The sequence below is a fragment of the Oncorhynchus tshawytscha genome, linkage group LG22, assembly GCF_018296145.1.
Source record: "Oncorhynchus tshawytscha isolate Ot180627B linkage group LG22, Otsh_v2.0, whole genome shotgun sequence".
In the NCBI taxonomy this organism is placed as follows: domain Eukaryota; kingdom Metazoa; phylum Chordata; class Actinopteri; order Salmoniformes; family Salmonidae; genus Oncorhynchus; species Oncorhynchus tshawytscha.
Window position 1 is genome coordinate 29478003 of NC_056450.1, and position 16673 is coordinate 29494675.

The 16673-nt window shown below is 43.2% G+C and overlaps 1 protein-coding gene across 3 annotated transcripts in view; it reads left to right on the plus strand.

Moving 5' to 3' along the window:
- Positions 1-16673, plus strand: part of LOC112221324 (dedicator of cytokinesis protein 3-like) — an 87204-nt gene that overhangs the window by 35942 nt on the left and 34589 nt on the right. For all 3 annotated transcript variants that reach the window (XM_042304057.1, XM_042304058.1, XM_042304059.1), the window contains exons 5-12: positions 304-400; positions 3365-3513; positions 4382-4466; positions 9005-9046; positions 10586-10764; positions 15484-15565; positions 15755-15815; positions 15924-16071. In XM_042304057.1, coding sequence (XP_042159991.1) covers positions 304-400; positions 3365-3513; positions 4382-4466; positions 9005-9046; positions 10586-10764; positions 15484-15565; positions 15755-15815; positions 15924-16071 — 843 coding nt within the window. The remainder of the gene's footprint in view (positions 1-303; positions 401-3364; positions 3514-4381; positions 4467-9004; positions 9047-10585; positions 10765-15483; positions 15566-15754; positions 15816-15923; positions 16072-16673) is intronic.

A 16673-nucleotide genomic window follows, 5' to 3' on the forward strand; every position in this document is an offset into this window, starting at 1 on the left:
TTTTGCTCTAATGATCCATTGTAATCCTAATTTCACAAAGTGAAAAGCTCATTACTGTGTAATGTTATATTATTTTGAATCATGAGTTATGCCATTACAGTGTCAGCTCAGGGCAGTGATCTAAATGTGTGTGTATGTGTGAGTGAGTGTGTGCATGCATGCTTGAGTGTGTGTATGTATCCATGTGTGTTTGTGCGTCCGTTCAATTATTTCTGTTTTTGTTTCTCTATTTGTTTCCCTCTGTCAAATCTGAATATTTCTGAGTGTCTGACTCTGTTTCTATAACTGTGTGTCTCACCCTAGGCTGTGTGAGACGGTGGTGCCTCTGGAAGATCCTATCATCACTGAGACCACCTCCACCCTGCAGGAATGGGGCGTGCTGTGGAAGCAACTCTATGTGGTGAGTACCGTTTCACCTTTCACTGGGAGACCTCTGTCTAGTGTCGAGGAAACACTGGGTCCGTTTAGATGCAATGTGCAGGGTTAGAAGATCATCAGAAAGGGAACAAGAAATAGGAGCTGCATCCATCCATGCATTACATACTCAGCTCAAGGGATTTGATGAGAGACATTTTTACCTACAGTATGCAGTTTCCATCCACCTCATTCAATACCTGAAAAGCCCATGTCTATTTGCAAGATACTGTGGGATAGTAAGAAACCATTGGGGTTGAACACACTGTACTGCAAATACAGCCCCTTCCCATGAATCCCCATAACATGTCCTAAAGGCTGTCACTCCACTCTATGTCTTCATATTACTGTAAAACCAAAAATAGTCATTGGCCATGAATAATGTCCTAGATAGCTAGATGTCATAGGCAATTTCACTGTATGTCACTCTGCTGTTACCACAGCTCTTTGTCTAGCCTCGTCCCAGATCTCTATGTGCAGTAGCCAACTCCTCTATCGTTGGCATGCCATTCATACCAATGATAGTCAGAAGAGATAGCTAAAGCCCACACAGATCTGGCCCAGGCTAATGTTTACCTGTCATGGTCTATTATAACATCAACTTAAAACCCAATACAGTTCTGTACATTCAGCCAGCATCCTCATCCTCCTCTCACTTTATAAATGTTCCATGAGACCTAAATAAACCCTTATCATGCTAAGTGTAGAGGGGGCAGGAGCCAGGAGGATGTAGCTAGAGAATGTAGCTGCAGCCTGAGCTGAGAGGAGGGAGATGTTGTCGAGCTGGCAGTGTGTTTTTACGTAACCTCTCACTGAGGACTGCTCATGCTCAGAGGAGCCAAGGAGCCTGGGGCGGCACTGTGGTGATGTAACTTCCTGTCAAGCACGACTAATACAAACCATTGATTTAACACTGCACTCATTCTGCCCCTCTGTTTGGTAGCCAGTGTAGCCAGTCACCACCACAGTTACCATCCATAAAAAGCAGGATGTATCATTGGCTAGATGTTGACAAGTTTATTAGATTTTTCCTTGAATGTTTTGCCCTCGAGGTGTTTTGCTGCCAATTAGAATTCATAGTGCTACTTCAGGGAGCGATGGCTTGAGCATTAATGTGTATCTGTTGTAATGTACATAATTAGACCTTACAGAACAGCCGTCCGAGATGCCTCATCAACTCTGACTAAAATCTTTGTTTTCCTACAGCCATGAGCAGTTTGAGAACATGGAATGTTTACCCTCATTAAATGTACATGAACGTTGTGGATGCGCTTAATCTTTGCACTTATTTAAACAAACCTGGGAAGTAGTGTGCGCTGCTCAATTAAAAGTGATGTCCTTGGTCATGGAGAAAAGTTTGTTTCCATGAAGCTGTGGCTGATGAAACCCTGTATCACCTGTAGGTCAACTGAGTAGGACTTAAAAAATATTATTTTCCTAATTAATTATGTTAGAACTCATATGGTAACTAGGTAGCCTCCAATGGAACTCGTATGGTAACTAGGTAGCCTCCAATGGAACTCGTATGGTAACTAGTTAGCCTCCAGTAGAACTCATATGGTAACTAGGTAGCCTCCAATGGAACTCATATGGTAACTAGGTAGCCTCCAATGGAACTCGTATGGTAACTAGGTAGCCTCCAAAGGAACTCGTATGGTAACTAGGTAGCCTCCAGTGGAACTCATATGGTAACTAGGCAGCCGTCAGTGGATCTCGTATGGTAACTAGTTAGCCTCCAATGGAACTCGTATGGTAACTAGGCAGCCGCCAGTCGAACTCATGGTAACTAGGTAGCCTCCAGTAGAACTCATATGGTAACTGGGTAGCCTCCAGTAGAACTCATATGGTAACTAGTTAGCCTCCAATGGAACTCATATGGTAACTAGGTAGCCTCCAGTGGAACTCATATGGTAACTAGGCAGCCGTCAGTGGAACTCGTACGGTAACTAGGCAGCCTCCAGTAGAACTCATATGGTAACTAGGCAGCCTCCAGTAGAACTCATATGGTAACTAGGCAGCCGCCAGTAGAACTTATATGGTGACTAGGCAGCCTCCAGTAGAACTCATATGGTAACTAGGCAGCCACCAGTGGAACTCATATGGTGACTAGGCAGCCTCCAGTAGAACTCATATGGTAACTAGGCAGCCTCCAGTAGAACTCATATGGTAACGAGGCAGCCGCCAGTGGAACGCATATGGTAACTAGGCAGCCTCCAGTAGAACGCATATGGTAACTGGGTATTCTCCAGTAGAACTCATATGGTAACTGGATAGCCTCCAGTAGAACTCACATGGTATCTAGGTAGCCTCCAGTAGAACGCATATGGTAACTAGGCAGCCTCCAGTATAACCACTAGGCAGCCTCCAGTGGAACTCATATGGTAACTAGGTAGGACTTGTATTTTTTTTTAAATCTTCTTAATTAATTATACGAGTATTTTAGCTCTGTCATATGGTATCATATGTAACCTCCAGTAGAAAAGAAAGATCCTTGTTGGTTGTTAATAACAGAGAAACAGGCTTCACTGAACCATTTTCCTTAATAGCTGCATAATTCCGGCATAATTATTTCATGACACAGCCATGTCACAGTGTGTTTTATTAACACTCATTACACTTTCATAACCCTGACCTTCTTCTGTCAGGAGGAACACCTGCACTCTGACAGTATCTAGTTGGTTAGCTGTGTGTTTCATAATGGAAGTATATTTAAAACCAGGGATCGAATCATGAGGCTGCCTGGAGCTGGAGGTACTGGGTTCTCCCATAGCAGACCAGGGAACTCTCATCAACATAGGGGTACTAACATGGAAACGTCATTGTTCAGACCAATATACAGTAGGCATACTATAGTGTGGGAGTCTCCAAGACTCAATGTGTATTGAACCATCTAATGTCATATGCAATGTTCTATGTTTTGATCATATTGTTGTGTATGTGATCCACACAGAAGCACAAGGTGGACCTGTTCCACAAACTGCGTCATGTGATGAATGAGCTCATCGACCTGCGCCGGCAGCTCATCCAGGGTCACCTGGCCCAAGACCAGACCAGAGAGATCAAACGCCACATCACTGTGCGCCTGGACTGGGGCAACGAGTGAGTTTACTGTACTGTATCGCATGGGCAAGAGACCATATTGAGTGTGACCGCGTGTGTGTGTGTGTGTATAACACTGTATCATGTTACAGTATATAATGTAGATGTAATGTAATGACACAGTCATTTAGCAGATGCGTCTATCCGAAGAGGCTTCTAGTACTTATTAGAGTACTTATGCAATACTCTATAGTTGGCCCCAAGGGGAATGAATTGATCCCAGGTCCTTGGTGTTGCCAGCACCATGCTCTATCCCTCCTACGGGTGCTCCTATGTTGTGCTCCTATCTTTTTAAAGTTTGGAGCACCAGTGCTACCAAGGAAAATTGTAATTTAGAGCCCTGGACATGATGCTGTGCTGTTGATGAGAACATTGTCAACATCAGATATAAATTCCCGCTGTGCCCATAGAAGAGGAAGCCATGTGAATTATATTGTGCTTACTGAATAAATTAATGTGAGCTATCCTTACTGATTGATCCTAAGTTATCAACTAGATTAGTAGCCACCCGTAGAGAGAGCTCTCTGGGCTTCGTCCTCATCATCCAAGGAAGAGCTTAAAATGAAAAGGCCATATGTTGGGTCAACTTGAACTTTTCCCTTAATCTTAGTTAAATGGATTTGGGTGAACTTTAGATACTTAAAAAATATGTATATTTAGCTAAACTGCATACAACATAAAAACACGGTTTAGTTGGGAAGTTGTATGAATGCTAACGTGCTGCCAATGAGCTAATTAGTTGTTCAGACAGTGCTTATTAATGAGGAAATGCTTTCTGAATGTCAGTTGTGTTTTCTTGGATGGTTAATGTTATGATTTGTGGACTCCCCATCTCTCTCTATCTCTCTCTCTCTCTCTCTCTCAATAGGCACCTTGGCTTGGACCTTGTTCCTAGAAAGGAGTTTGAAATGGTGGATCAGGATCATATCAGTGTATCTGAACTCTACAAATTGGTACTGTGAACATATGAAACTTTTTCTGTAATTGGTGCATTCTGTACATGGCCATATTATGTGGGTGTTATGTGTGAATGCAAATGTATTACACATCGTTATCCCTGTCAACCCCCAGGCAATTATCGTTATCCCTGTTAACCCCCTAGCCATTATCGTTAACTCTGTCAACCCCCTGGCCATTATCATTAGCCCTGTCAAAATCCTGGCCATTATTGTTATCTCTGTCACCCCCTTGGCCGTTTTTGTTATCTCTGTCAACCCCCTGGCCATTATCATTAACTGTGTCAACCCCCTGGCCATTATCGTTACATCTGTCAACCCCCTGGCCATTAAGAAAACGGTGACCCTCAAGATGCAGGTCATGAATCTTGTTCTAGAGGCAGCTCTGGTCACTAGCTGGCACAGACACAAAGTCATCAATTATTATTATTATTATTTTTAAAACCTAACCACGCTGTTAACCTTAATGCCTAACCCTAACCTTAAATTAAGACCAAAAAGCACTTTTTTTTTTTCATGGATTTTTACAATATAGCCAATTTTGGCTTTGCAGCTCAGTTCTGCCTCTAGGACAAGACTCATCCCAATTCAAGTCAACCTGCCCTCAAGATGTGCATTTTCTATGCATTATTATACATGCATAGTGTTCTTCCACAGATATTATACATGCATAGTGTACTTCCACAGATATTATACACTGCTCAAAAACATAAAGGGAACACTAAAATAACACATCCTAGATCTGATTTAATGAAATATTCTTATTAAATACTTTTTTCTTTACATAGTTGAATGTGCTGACAACAAAATCACACAACAATTATCAATGGAAATCAAATTTATCAACCCATGGAGGTCTGGATTTGGAGTTACACTCAAAATTAAAGTGGAAAACCACACTACAGGCTGATCCAACTTTGTTGTAATGTCCTTAAAACAAGTCAAAATGAGGCTCAGTAGTGTGTGTGGCCTCCACGTGCCTGTATGACCTCCCTACAACGCCTGGGCATGCTCCTGATGAGGTGGCGGATGATCTCCTGAGGGATCTCCTCCCAGACCTGGACTAAAGCATCCGCCAACTCCTGGACAGTCTGTGGTGCAACATGGCGTTGGTGGATGGAGCGAGACATGATGTCCCAGATGTGCTCAATTGGATTCAGGTCTGGGGAACGGGCGGGCCAGTCCATAGCATCAATGCCTTCCTCTTGCAGGAACTGCTGACACACTCCAGCCACATGAGGTCTAGCATTGTCTTGCATTAGGAGGAACCCAGGACAAACCGCACCAGGCCGATCTCATCTCGGTACCTAATGGCAGTCAGGCTACCTCTGGCGAGCACATGGAGGGCTGTGCGGGCCCCCAAAGAAATGCCACCCCTCACCATGACTGACCCACCGCCAAACCGGTCATGCTGGAGGATGTTGCAGGCAGCAGAACGTTCTCCACGGCGTCTCCAGACTGTAACATGTGCTCAGTGTGAACCTGCTTTCATCTGTGAAGAGCACAGGGCACCAGTGGCGAATTTGCCAATCTTGGTGTTCTCTGGCAAATGCCAAACGTCCTGCACGGTGTTGGGCTGTAAGCACAACCCCCACCTGTGGACATCGGGCCCTCATACCACCTTCATGGAGTCTGTGCAGTGCTCCTCCTGCTCCTCCTTGCACAAAGGCGGAGGTAGCGGTCCTGCTGCTGGGTTGTTGCCCTCCTACGGCCTCCTCCTCATCTCCTGATGTACTGGCCTGTCTCCTGGTAGTGCCTCCATGCTCTGGACACTACGCTGACAGACACAGCAAACCTTCTTGCCACAGCTCGCATTGATGTGCCATCCTGGATGAGCTGCACTACCTGAGCCACTTGTGTGGGTTGTAGACTGTCTCATGCTACCACTAGAGTGAAAGCACCACCAGCATTCAAAAGTGACCAAAACATCAGCAAGGAAGCATAGGAACTGAGAAGTGGTCTGTGGTTATCACCTGCAGAACCACTCCTTTATTGGGGGTGTCTTGCTAATTGCCTATAATTTCCACCTGTTGTCTATTCCATTTGCACAACAGCATGTAAAATGTATTGTCAGTGTTGCTTCCTAAGTGGACAGTTTGATTTCACAGAAGTGTGATTGACTTGGAGTTACATTGTGTTGTATAAGTGTTCCCTTTATTTTTTGAGCAGTGTACATGCGTAGTGTAATTCCACAGATATTATACATGCGTAGTGTACTTCCACAGATATTATACATGCATAGTGTACTTCCACAGATATTATACATGCATAGTGTTCTTCCACAGATATTATACATGCATAGTGTACTTCCACAGATATTATACATGCATAGAGTACTTCCACATATATGACTCTTGTGTGTGATAGTATTCTAATAGAAGTGTGTGGGTGTTAGTTATTTATTTGTATGGTACACTGACACAGAGATAGTGTTTATGCAAATTAATGTTGGATTCTGTTTGCGTGTTTGTGTGTGCATGTACGTGTGCGTGTGAGTGTGTGTGTGCATATGCCTGTGTGCTATATGATTTTGCGTGTGTCTGCCTTCTTATGAACGTGTAAATGTGTGTGTGTGTGTCTTGTATGCATTTTCTGAGTGAGGGTGTTTTGGAGTGCGTGTGCATGTGTGTGTGTGTGTTAGGGAATTTGCCGATTATCAAATCATCCATAGGAAGGTGATTCATGAGAGGCGCGACTCCGCTGTTGTGGATCTAACCATTTCATCCCCTCTATTCTTTAAGCGCACGCTGCTGTCATATTGAGTTTGTCCCTCTCCCAGCACGCACGTGACTCTCACAAGCGAGAATGCGCTGTGACAACCTAGAAGAGGTTTTGTAAAAACACACACGTTGGGTTATTGTAAATTAATTACATGTTACAGTCTGGGTTACGTAAACTAATCCCATCTCCAGTTAAGAAATAATAAATAAGTTATATCCTAAATGTTCTCTTGGGATTTTCAATAAGCTGTAGTAACGTAGGAGGGAGTTCTAAGCTGTACTAATGTAGGAGGGAGTTCTAAGCTATAGTAACGTAGGAGGGAGTTCTAAGCTATAGTAATGTAGGAGGGAGTTCTAAACTATAGTAATGTAGGAGGGAGTTCTAAACTATAGTAATGTAGGAGGGAGTTCTAAACTATAGTAATGTAGGAGGGAGTTCTAAACTATAGTAATGTAGGAGGGAGTTCTAAACTATAGTAACATTGGAGGGAGTTCTAAACTATAGTAACGTAGGAGGGAGTTCTAAACTATAGTAATGTAGGAGGGACATTTAAACTATAGTAATGTAGGAGGGAGTTCTAAACTATAGTAATGTAGGAGGGAGTTCTAAACTGTAGTAACGTAGGGTAGGGTGGAGTTCTAAACTGTAGAAACTTAGGGTAGGAGGGAGTTCTAAACTGTAATAATGTAGGGTAGGAGGGAGTTCTAAACTGTAGTAATGTAGGAGGGAGATCTAAACTATAGTAATGTAGGAGGGAGTTCTAAACTGTAGTAACGTAGGGTAGGAGGGAGTTCTAAACTGTAGTAATGTAGGAGGAAGTTCTAAACTATAGTAATGTAGGAGGGAGTTCTAAACTGTAGTAACATAGGGTAGGAGGGAATTCTAAACTATAGTAATGTAGGAGGGAGTTCTAAACTGTAGTAACGTAGGGTAGGAGTGAGTTCTAAGCTATAGTAATGTAGGAGGGAGTTCTAAGCTATAGTAATGTAGGAGGGAGTTCTAAGCTATAGTAATGTAGGAGGGAGTTCTAAACTGTAGTAACATAGGGTAGGAGGGAATTCTAAAATGTAGTAACGTATGGTAGGAGGGAGTTCTACACTATAGTAATGTAGGAGGGAGTTCTAAGCGAAGTTTACACCTCCAGTGAAAGAATACTCAGCCCGACCCAGAATTAGCTAAGTGTAGTCACTGCTCAGAGTAGATAGATAGATGCCCATGTCATGTTTTGGGGGAAGCCATCTTGGAAATGGTAGACCCAGTCTGACCAATAGTCCAACTTCCCAGCGGTCGCCTATTATACCTGTGCCGTTTGTTGCGGCTTTGCAGGAAGATTGTTAGTGCAGTAAGTGCTTGGCCCAGAAACAACAGCGTGGCGCATCCCTGCCAAAAAGCCTCCTCACTCTGTCGATGAAACTGAGCTTGTTTTTGGCAGGATACACAGGCCTTGGCGCCTCTTCAGGCAGGAGTAAAGGAGATCTCTAAGGTTGCAGAGCACAGAGGTGTGTGTGTGTGTGATTATGTGTGTGTGTAGGTGATACAGGCTTTGTCCTCTTGTCTCCCACGGGCTAACTTTGTACCTCGTGGGCTTATTTTAGGGATACAGCTCACTGAAGCAGCCTCTTGGCAAAATTGGTGGGCGCCTTTTTATCAGATTTCATGCATCTATTGCACTGTACTATACAACAGGTGTGGGTTCTTTGTGAGGCCCGATTTGAGGTGTACAAACCAAACGAGTTTATTGATCATGAGTAAGAAGGCAATAAAATGGGTTGACTAAACTGAAATCTCTCTCTTTCCCTCTGTGTACCCCACAGCATGCATCCAGCCGACACAGTGGCCAGCCAAGCACAAACCAGGTATGACCTCAATTAAATCTACGACGCTAGATAACCAGTTGAGATACAGTATATGAGAACTTGACACGCCACCATTTTTTATGATTACCAACACTTTGTCCCTCATTTAATTGAAAATATAATTTTACTGGTAAAACACATGGCACCATTTTGAATGATCAACTTTGCCATCAACACTACCATAAACACAAACCCAAATCCATTCAATGTGAACGATCACCTAGCTTGCAAACCACATCCACTATAATGTCTACTACACAGTGACAACCTTCACAGAATAGATATACAGTGGGGCAAAAAAGTATTTAGTCAGCCACCAATTGTGCAAGTTCTCCCACTTAAAAAGACGAGAGAGGCCTGTAATTTTAATCATATGTAGACTTCAACTATGACAGACAAAATGAGAAAAAAAAATCCAGAAAATCACATTGTAGGATTTTTTATGAATTTATTTGCAAATTATGGTGGAAAATAAATATTTGGTCACCTACAAACAAGCAAGATTTCTGGCTCTCACAGACCTGTAACTTCTTCTTTAAGATGCTCCTCTGTCCTCCACTCATTACCTGTATTAATGGCACCTGTTTGAACTTGTTATCAGTATAAAAGACACCTGTCCACAACCTCAAACAGTCACACTCCAAACTCCACTATGGCCAAGACCAAAGAGCTGTCAAAGGACACCAGAAACAAAATTGTAGACCTGCACCAGGCTGGGAAGACTGAATCTGCAATAGGTAAGCAGCTTGGTTTGAAGAAATCAACTGTGGGAGCAATTATTAGGAAATGGAAGACATACAAGACCACTGATATTCTCCCTCGATCTGGGGCTCCACGCAAGATCTCACCCCGTGGGGTCAAAATGATCACAAGAACTGTGAGCAAAAATCCCAGAACTACACGGGGGGACCTAGTGAATGACCTGCAGAGAGCTGGGACCAAAGTAACAAAGCCTACCATCAGTAACACACTACGCTGCCAGGGACTCAAATCTTTCAGCATGTATTGATCCCAAACACACCGCCCAGGCAACGAAGGAGTGACTTCGTAAGAAGCATTTCAAGGTCCTGGAGTGGCCTAGCCAGTCTCCAGATCTCAACCCCTTAGAAAATCTTTGGATGGAGTTGAAAGTCCGTGTTGTCCAGCAACAGCCCCAAAACATCACTGCTCTAGAGGAGATCTGCATGGAGGAATGGGCCAAAATACCAGCAACAGTGTGTGAAAACCTTGTGAAGACTTACAGAAAACATTTGACCTCTGTCATTGCCAACAAAGGGTATATAACAAAGTATTGAGATAAACTTTTGTTATTGACCAAATACTTATTTTCCACCATAATTTGCAAATAAATTCATTTTTCTCATTTTGTCTGTCATAGTTGAAGTGTACCTATGATGAAAATTACAGGCCTCTCTCATCTTTTTAAGTGGGAGAACTTGCACAATTGGTGGCTGACTAAATACTTTTTTGCCTCACTGTACATAGCATGTGTGCAGCGCAGTCGGAGCTTTGCCCCACAGTAAGGACCTGTCTTGTTAGTGTTCGTCGTCCGTTCGTTCTCAGGGCGACAACATGCGTCAGCGTCATGGAGATGGTTGCCAAGTTCCGGTGCAGCACCACCTCTTCATCAACTTGAAGAGCTTCACCTATAACACCATCAGCGAGGACGCAGATGTCTTCTTCTCCCTCTACGACACCCGCGACAACAAACAGATCAGGTTGCTACACGCACAGTCAACACTCTATACTCACACAGGACACACACAAAAAGGACACATTCACACACAGGACATATTCCCACAACCTCTACATGAACACGTGAAAGAACATGCTGGTCAGGTACTTGAGGGAGGACCACAGGACACACATGTGGACAACTTTTCCCTCTATGATGCACATGACAATAAGCAGACTACTGGAGGGAGGGCTGCAGGACACACACACACATGTAAACATACAGGCAGGGGCATCATGCACCCATTATTTTAGAGAGGGCATGAATTTCACAAGGGTGGGGGGGTGATAGGAAATCAGAGAATTTTGAATTTTTCAAACAAATGAAACAGCTTTTTCTAGCACTCTAACGCCATAATCATTGTGGCTAATTCTATGTAAAAAATATATATAGCATACCTCTTTGCCTGTTCAATTGTCATTTTATTTTATCAATCAAATTGATTCTTTAAGAACTTGTATGCCTAGGAGTTTGCTACAACTGCCACCCTTGTATGTAGTCTCATAACCCAATAATTAAAGCAATTTTTGTATTTTCTAAAGTCTAGCAACCTTGCCAGCAGGCATGGCAGCTAAGATAGTTAGACAAGCTACTCTAACTTGATTGATAGTCTGAAATGGCTTGATAAGTAGTTATGAGATAGGTTCCCAATCTCCCAATCTGGACTAGCTAAAGCCACGAGGCTAGTATTATAGAGAGACAACCAAACATTTTAATTTGATTTATTCATCAAGAAGGTGTCATTGAAATATCTGAAATATCTGAAAATATCCCATATCTGAAAATTCTTGCGACCCCATCCATGTGAAAGAAATTATGTAATAATAGCTGGTATTTACTTGTTTATTTGGGGCTATGGCAGCCAATTGAAAAACATTCTAACAGTATTTCTGATTTTCCCAACTCATACTCACATACTTTTAAATGTTGGACAGTTAATTGCAAATTAGTCTGACATAATGTCTGTTATCTCACCACCACTAATGAGATGGGTGTGTTGAATGCGTGTCGCATCTGAGCTTCTCAAAGTCAGGAGGTGTGGTCGACAATGTGCACCTCATCTCTGCTGTCACATCCAGCCTGGATCAATATTGGGTATTAATGCAGACGAGAGCACTGAATCCAGCTTCACACAGATATGAGCTGGCAAAGAGTAGCCTACCATTGTATTTTTTATTTTATTATTATATATTTTTTCTCCCTAATTTCGTGATAGCCAATTCGTAGTTAGGCTTATCCCATCGCTGCATCTCCCCTACAGACTTGGGAGAGGAGAAGGTCGAGCGTCATGGGTCCTCCGAAACACGACCCTACCAAGTTGCGCTGCTTCTTGACACACTGCTCACTCAACCCGGAAGCCAGCAGCAAGAATGTGTCGGAGGAAACACCAGCTTGCAGGCGCCCGACCTGCCACAAGGAGTCGCTAGAGTGCGATGGGATAAGGAAATCCCGGCCGGCCAGACACTCCCCTAACCCGGACAATGCTGGGCCAATTGTGCGCCGCCTCATTGGTCTCCCGGTCACGGCCAGCTGTGACACAGCCTGGGATCGAACCCGGGTCTGTAGTGACGCCTCAAGCACTGCCATGGCTTACCATGAATTTTATGGTTCTTTCAAGACAATTGGGAAAATATGAGGCCAAAGCATGACATCAGGTATCTTTAGGTCGGAAAGTCAGAACTCTAGAAAGAGGTACGTGTTCCTGAGTTGGAATTCCGAGTTGGGTGACTGTTCAAAAGGATTTTCTTTCCCAGGTCCCAGTGGTCTCAAGTGCACTGAAGTCAGAAGTCAGATGTTTTCTAGTTTCCAGGTTCTTTTTGAACACTATTTATTCCTTTTGGGTCAGGAATTGAAAATCCTCCGTAGTGACCCATGACTGCGTTTTCTGCAGCATTCGGTCAAATGACAGCTCGATCATCTGTTCGATTTCACTTACAGGCATGTCAACTGAGCCAGGATCACAGTGAAACGGATTGGGAAGTAGGTCCATCCCAAAGTGCTCTTCAAAGCGTTGGATTTGAGCATCATACTGATACTGGTTTCTGTTATTTTCTATTCATTACACAGAAAGTCAACCAAGTCTGTTTTTTTATATCCATTGTGAGTAACAACTGCTCCTCTCTCAATGTAAAAAATATTTTCATCACTCCCCCTCAATAACCACCAAGCCTCAGTGTGAAATAGAACATCATCATGCTCTGATCCCACGTTTCCACATAGTTTCATGAACAGGCATGTGCTCAGTGGATGTGGTTTGATATAGTTTACAATCAAAGTTACCTGCTGTAGTATATCTCCCAGTTCTGTGCTCACAGCTCTTTTGCCGCCAGTTGCTCTCGGTGGATCATAAAATGCGTCCATATGGGAGAACTTGAGTGCAGAGGACTGGCCGCTCTCCCGTGATAAATGGAACCCCATCTGTGTAAAAGCCCACCATTCGATCCCATATGGAATCAGTTTTTCGTCAATATAGCCAACCAGCACACTGAAAATCCCATATGCGTTTCCTGCTCGGGAATCCTGATGCAAAACAATATCTCCTTGTGAAAAGCATCCCGTGACATGTACAGTGCCTTCGGAAAGTATTCAGACCCCTCCTAAAATGGTTAAAATAAAACCATTTCCTCTGCAATATATACACAATACCCCGTAATAACAAAGAAAAAACACATGTTTTTTTACAGAAGTATTCAGACCCTTTGCTATGAGACTCGAAATTGAGCTCAGGTGCATCCTGTTTCCATTGATCATCTTTGAGATGTTGCTACAACTTGGTGTCCACAGGTGGTAAACTCAATTACTTGGACATGATTTGGAAAGACACACACCTGTCTATATAAGGTCCCACAGTTGACAGTGCATGTCAGAGCAAAAACCAAGCCATGAGGTCGAAGGAATTGTCCGTAGAACTCAGAGACAGGATTCTGTCGAGGCACAAACATGGGGAAGTGTACCCAAACATATCTGCAGCATTTAAGGTCCCATAGGACACAGTGGCCTCCATCATTCTTAAATGGAAGAAGTTTGGAACCACCAAGACTCTTCCTAAAGCTGGCCCCCCGGCCAAACTGAGCAATCGGTGGAGAAGGGCCTTGGTCAGATAAGTGACCAAGAACTCGGTGGTCTCTCTGACCGAGCTCTAGAGTTCCTCTGTGGAGATGGAAGAACCTTCCAGAAGGACAATCCATCACTGCACCACTCCACCAATTAGGCCTTTATGGTAGAGTGGCCAGATGGAATCTACTCTTCAGTAAAAGGCACATGACAGCCCACTTGGTGTTTGCCAAAAGGCACCTTAAGACTATCAGACCATGAGAAACAAGATTCTCTGGTGTGATGAAACCAAGATTGAACTCTTTGGCCTGAATGACCAGCGTCACGTCTGGAGGAAACCTGGAACCATTCCTACGGTGAAGCATGGTGGCGGCAGCATCATCATCATGCTGTGGGAATGTTTTTCAGTGGCAAGGACTGGAAGACTAGTCAGGATCGAGGCAAAGATGAACGGCGCAAAGAACAGAGAGTTTCTTGATGAAAACCTGCTGCACAGCGCTCAGGACCTCAGACTGGGACAAAGGTTCACCTTTCAACAGGACAACAAACCTAAGCACACAGCCAAGAAAACGCAGGAGTGGCTTCGGGACAAGTCTCTGAATGTCCTTGAGTGGCCCAGCCAGAGCCCGGACTTGAACCATTTACTTACTATTTACTTATGTTAATGTGATATTTCAGTTTTATTGCTTTTTTAAATGATCAAAAAATTCTAGGTATGGGTGTATTGTGTTTCTTTACATTTTTAAATTTTTATTTCACCTTTATTTAACCAGGTAGGCTAGTTGAGAACAGGTTTTCATTTACAACTGTGACCTGGCCAAGATAAAGCAAAGAACAACACAGAGTTACACATGGAATAAACAAGCGTAGAGTCAATAACACAATAGAAGACAGAAACCCAGCCTAAAACCCCAAACAGCAAGCAATGCAGGTGTAGAAGCACGGTGGCTAGGAAAAACTCCCTAGAAAGGCCAAAACCTAGGAAGGAACCTAGAGAGGAACCAGGCTATGAGGGGTGGCCAGTCCTCTTCTGGCTGTGCCGGGTGGAGATTATAACAGAATATACAAATATGTTGACATCCCTGTTAGTTTACATTTCTCCTTTGCCAAAATAATCCATCAACCTGACATGTGTTGCATATAAAGAAACTGATTAAACAGCATGATCATTACACAGGTGCACCTTGTGTTAAGTGTTATAAGTGTTATTTTAGAGTCTTCAAAGTAGCCACCCTTTGCCTTGATGACAGCTTTGCACACACTTGGCATTCTCTCAACCAGCTTCATGAGGTAGTCACCTGGAATGCATTTCAATTAACAGGTGTGCCTTGTTCAATGTACATTTTTGGAATTTCTTTCCTTCTTAATGCCTTTCAGCCAATCAGTTGTGTTGTGACAAGGTAGGGATGGTATACAGAAGATAGCCCTATTTGTACACACACCCCCCACTCACAACATGTCACCCTTAGCGCAAGGTCACTTCGCTCATGTGTCCTATTTACACACGATACAGGACTGCTCAGGGTTCCTTTCACGTTGTAAATAGATTATTTATCTCAATGGGACTTCCTGGTTTTAATAAGGATTCAAGTAAAAACAATGTGCCTTAATTCATGTTATGTTCTGTATGTTGTATCTCCCTTCTTAGTGAGAAGTTTATGGTGAGACTAAACAAAAATGGAGGGCCAAAGAACCCAGAGAAAGTGGACCGTCTGTGCGCTCTCTTCACGGTAACTCTTCGCTCTCCGCACTCACATGATGCCACTAATAAACACTCATAGGATTTTAGCTTTGGATTAGCTATTCATGGATTATGTGATTCAACAGCAATAACAAATAATGTAGTTACCTAATGTGGAAACATCCATGCACTGTAAGTCGGCTACAGTGTTTTGTGTTAATGGTTGTTTTGTCCTTAGGATCTGAGCAGTAAGGACTTGAAGAGAGACCTGTACATTGTGACACATGTCATACGAACTGGTGAGCCTATGTGAAACGGAGTAACAGAAATATCACAATGTGATTTCCAGGAAAGCTATTACTCATATGGAGCTAATGCATTGTTGTTTTTGTTGTTGTGGTATCCAGGTCGTATGTTGTTGAATGACTCAAAGAAGGGTCTGCCCCACGTGCAGTACAGGAGACCGTACGGCTGTGCTGTCCTGGCCATGAGTGACGTATTCCACACCATCACTGACCTCAAAGAGGAGAAGGACTTTGTACTCAAAGTTTACACGTGAGTCACAGTCTACATTTTATCCAGAGTGATTTACAATTAACCAACGTTTTTCTAAATACATAAAGCAATATTTAGCTGACACCACATACTACATGTAGCTGGAGTCCTGGTAAATATGGAGGCCATCTAAATGGATGTTAGTAGCCAGAATAACTGACTACTAACAATGTAATGTGTCATCAGCCTTTTACAAAGATATCTCCATTAAAATGACTGTGAAAAAGACTCCAGAGACAGCACCATTGGTTGGAATTCCACTGTGTTTACTGAGGCATGATGTTCTACCAATGTTCTGTGAATGTTCCCAACCAAGGGCTTGACTGTGTTGATGCGCTTTGTTTTTGGACCAGAATGATAATGAAGTGTCCTCTGGAAAATCAATATCTGTTCAACCAGGGCCTAAGATTGTGCTCCTGGCGTGATGGGAATCTGGCTCACTCTGTTAGGCACCATGCAAGAGACACTCCTGTAACCCGCCAAGCAATGAAGGCATGAGTGAGCGACAGAGAGAGAGAGAGAGAGAGAAAGAGAGTGTGAGAGTGCAAGTCAGAGAGATAGACAGAGAGAGAGTGTGTGTGTATGAGAAAGGAGGGAGATGA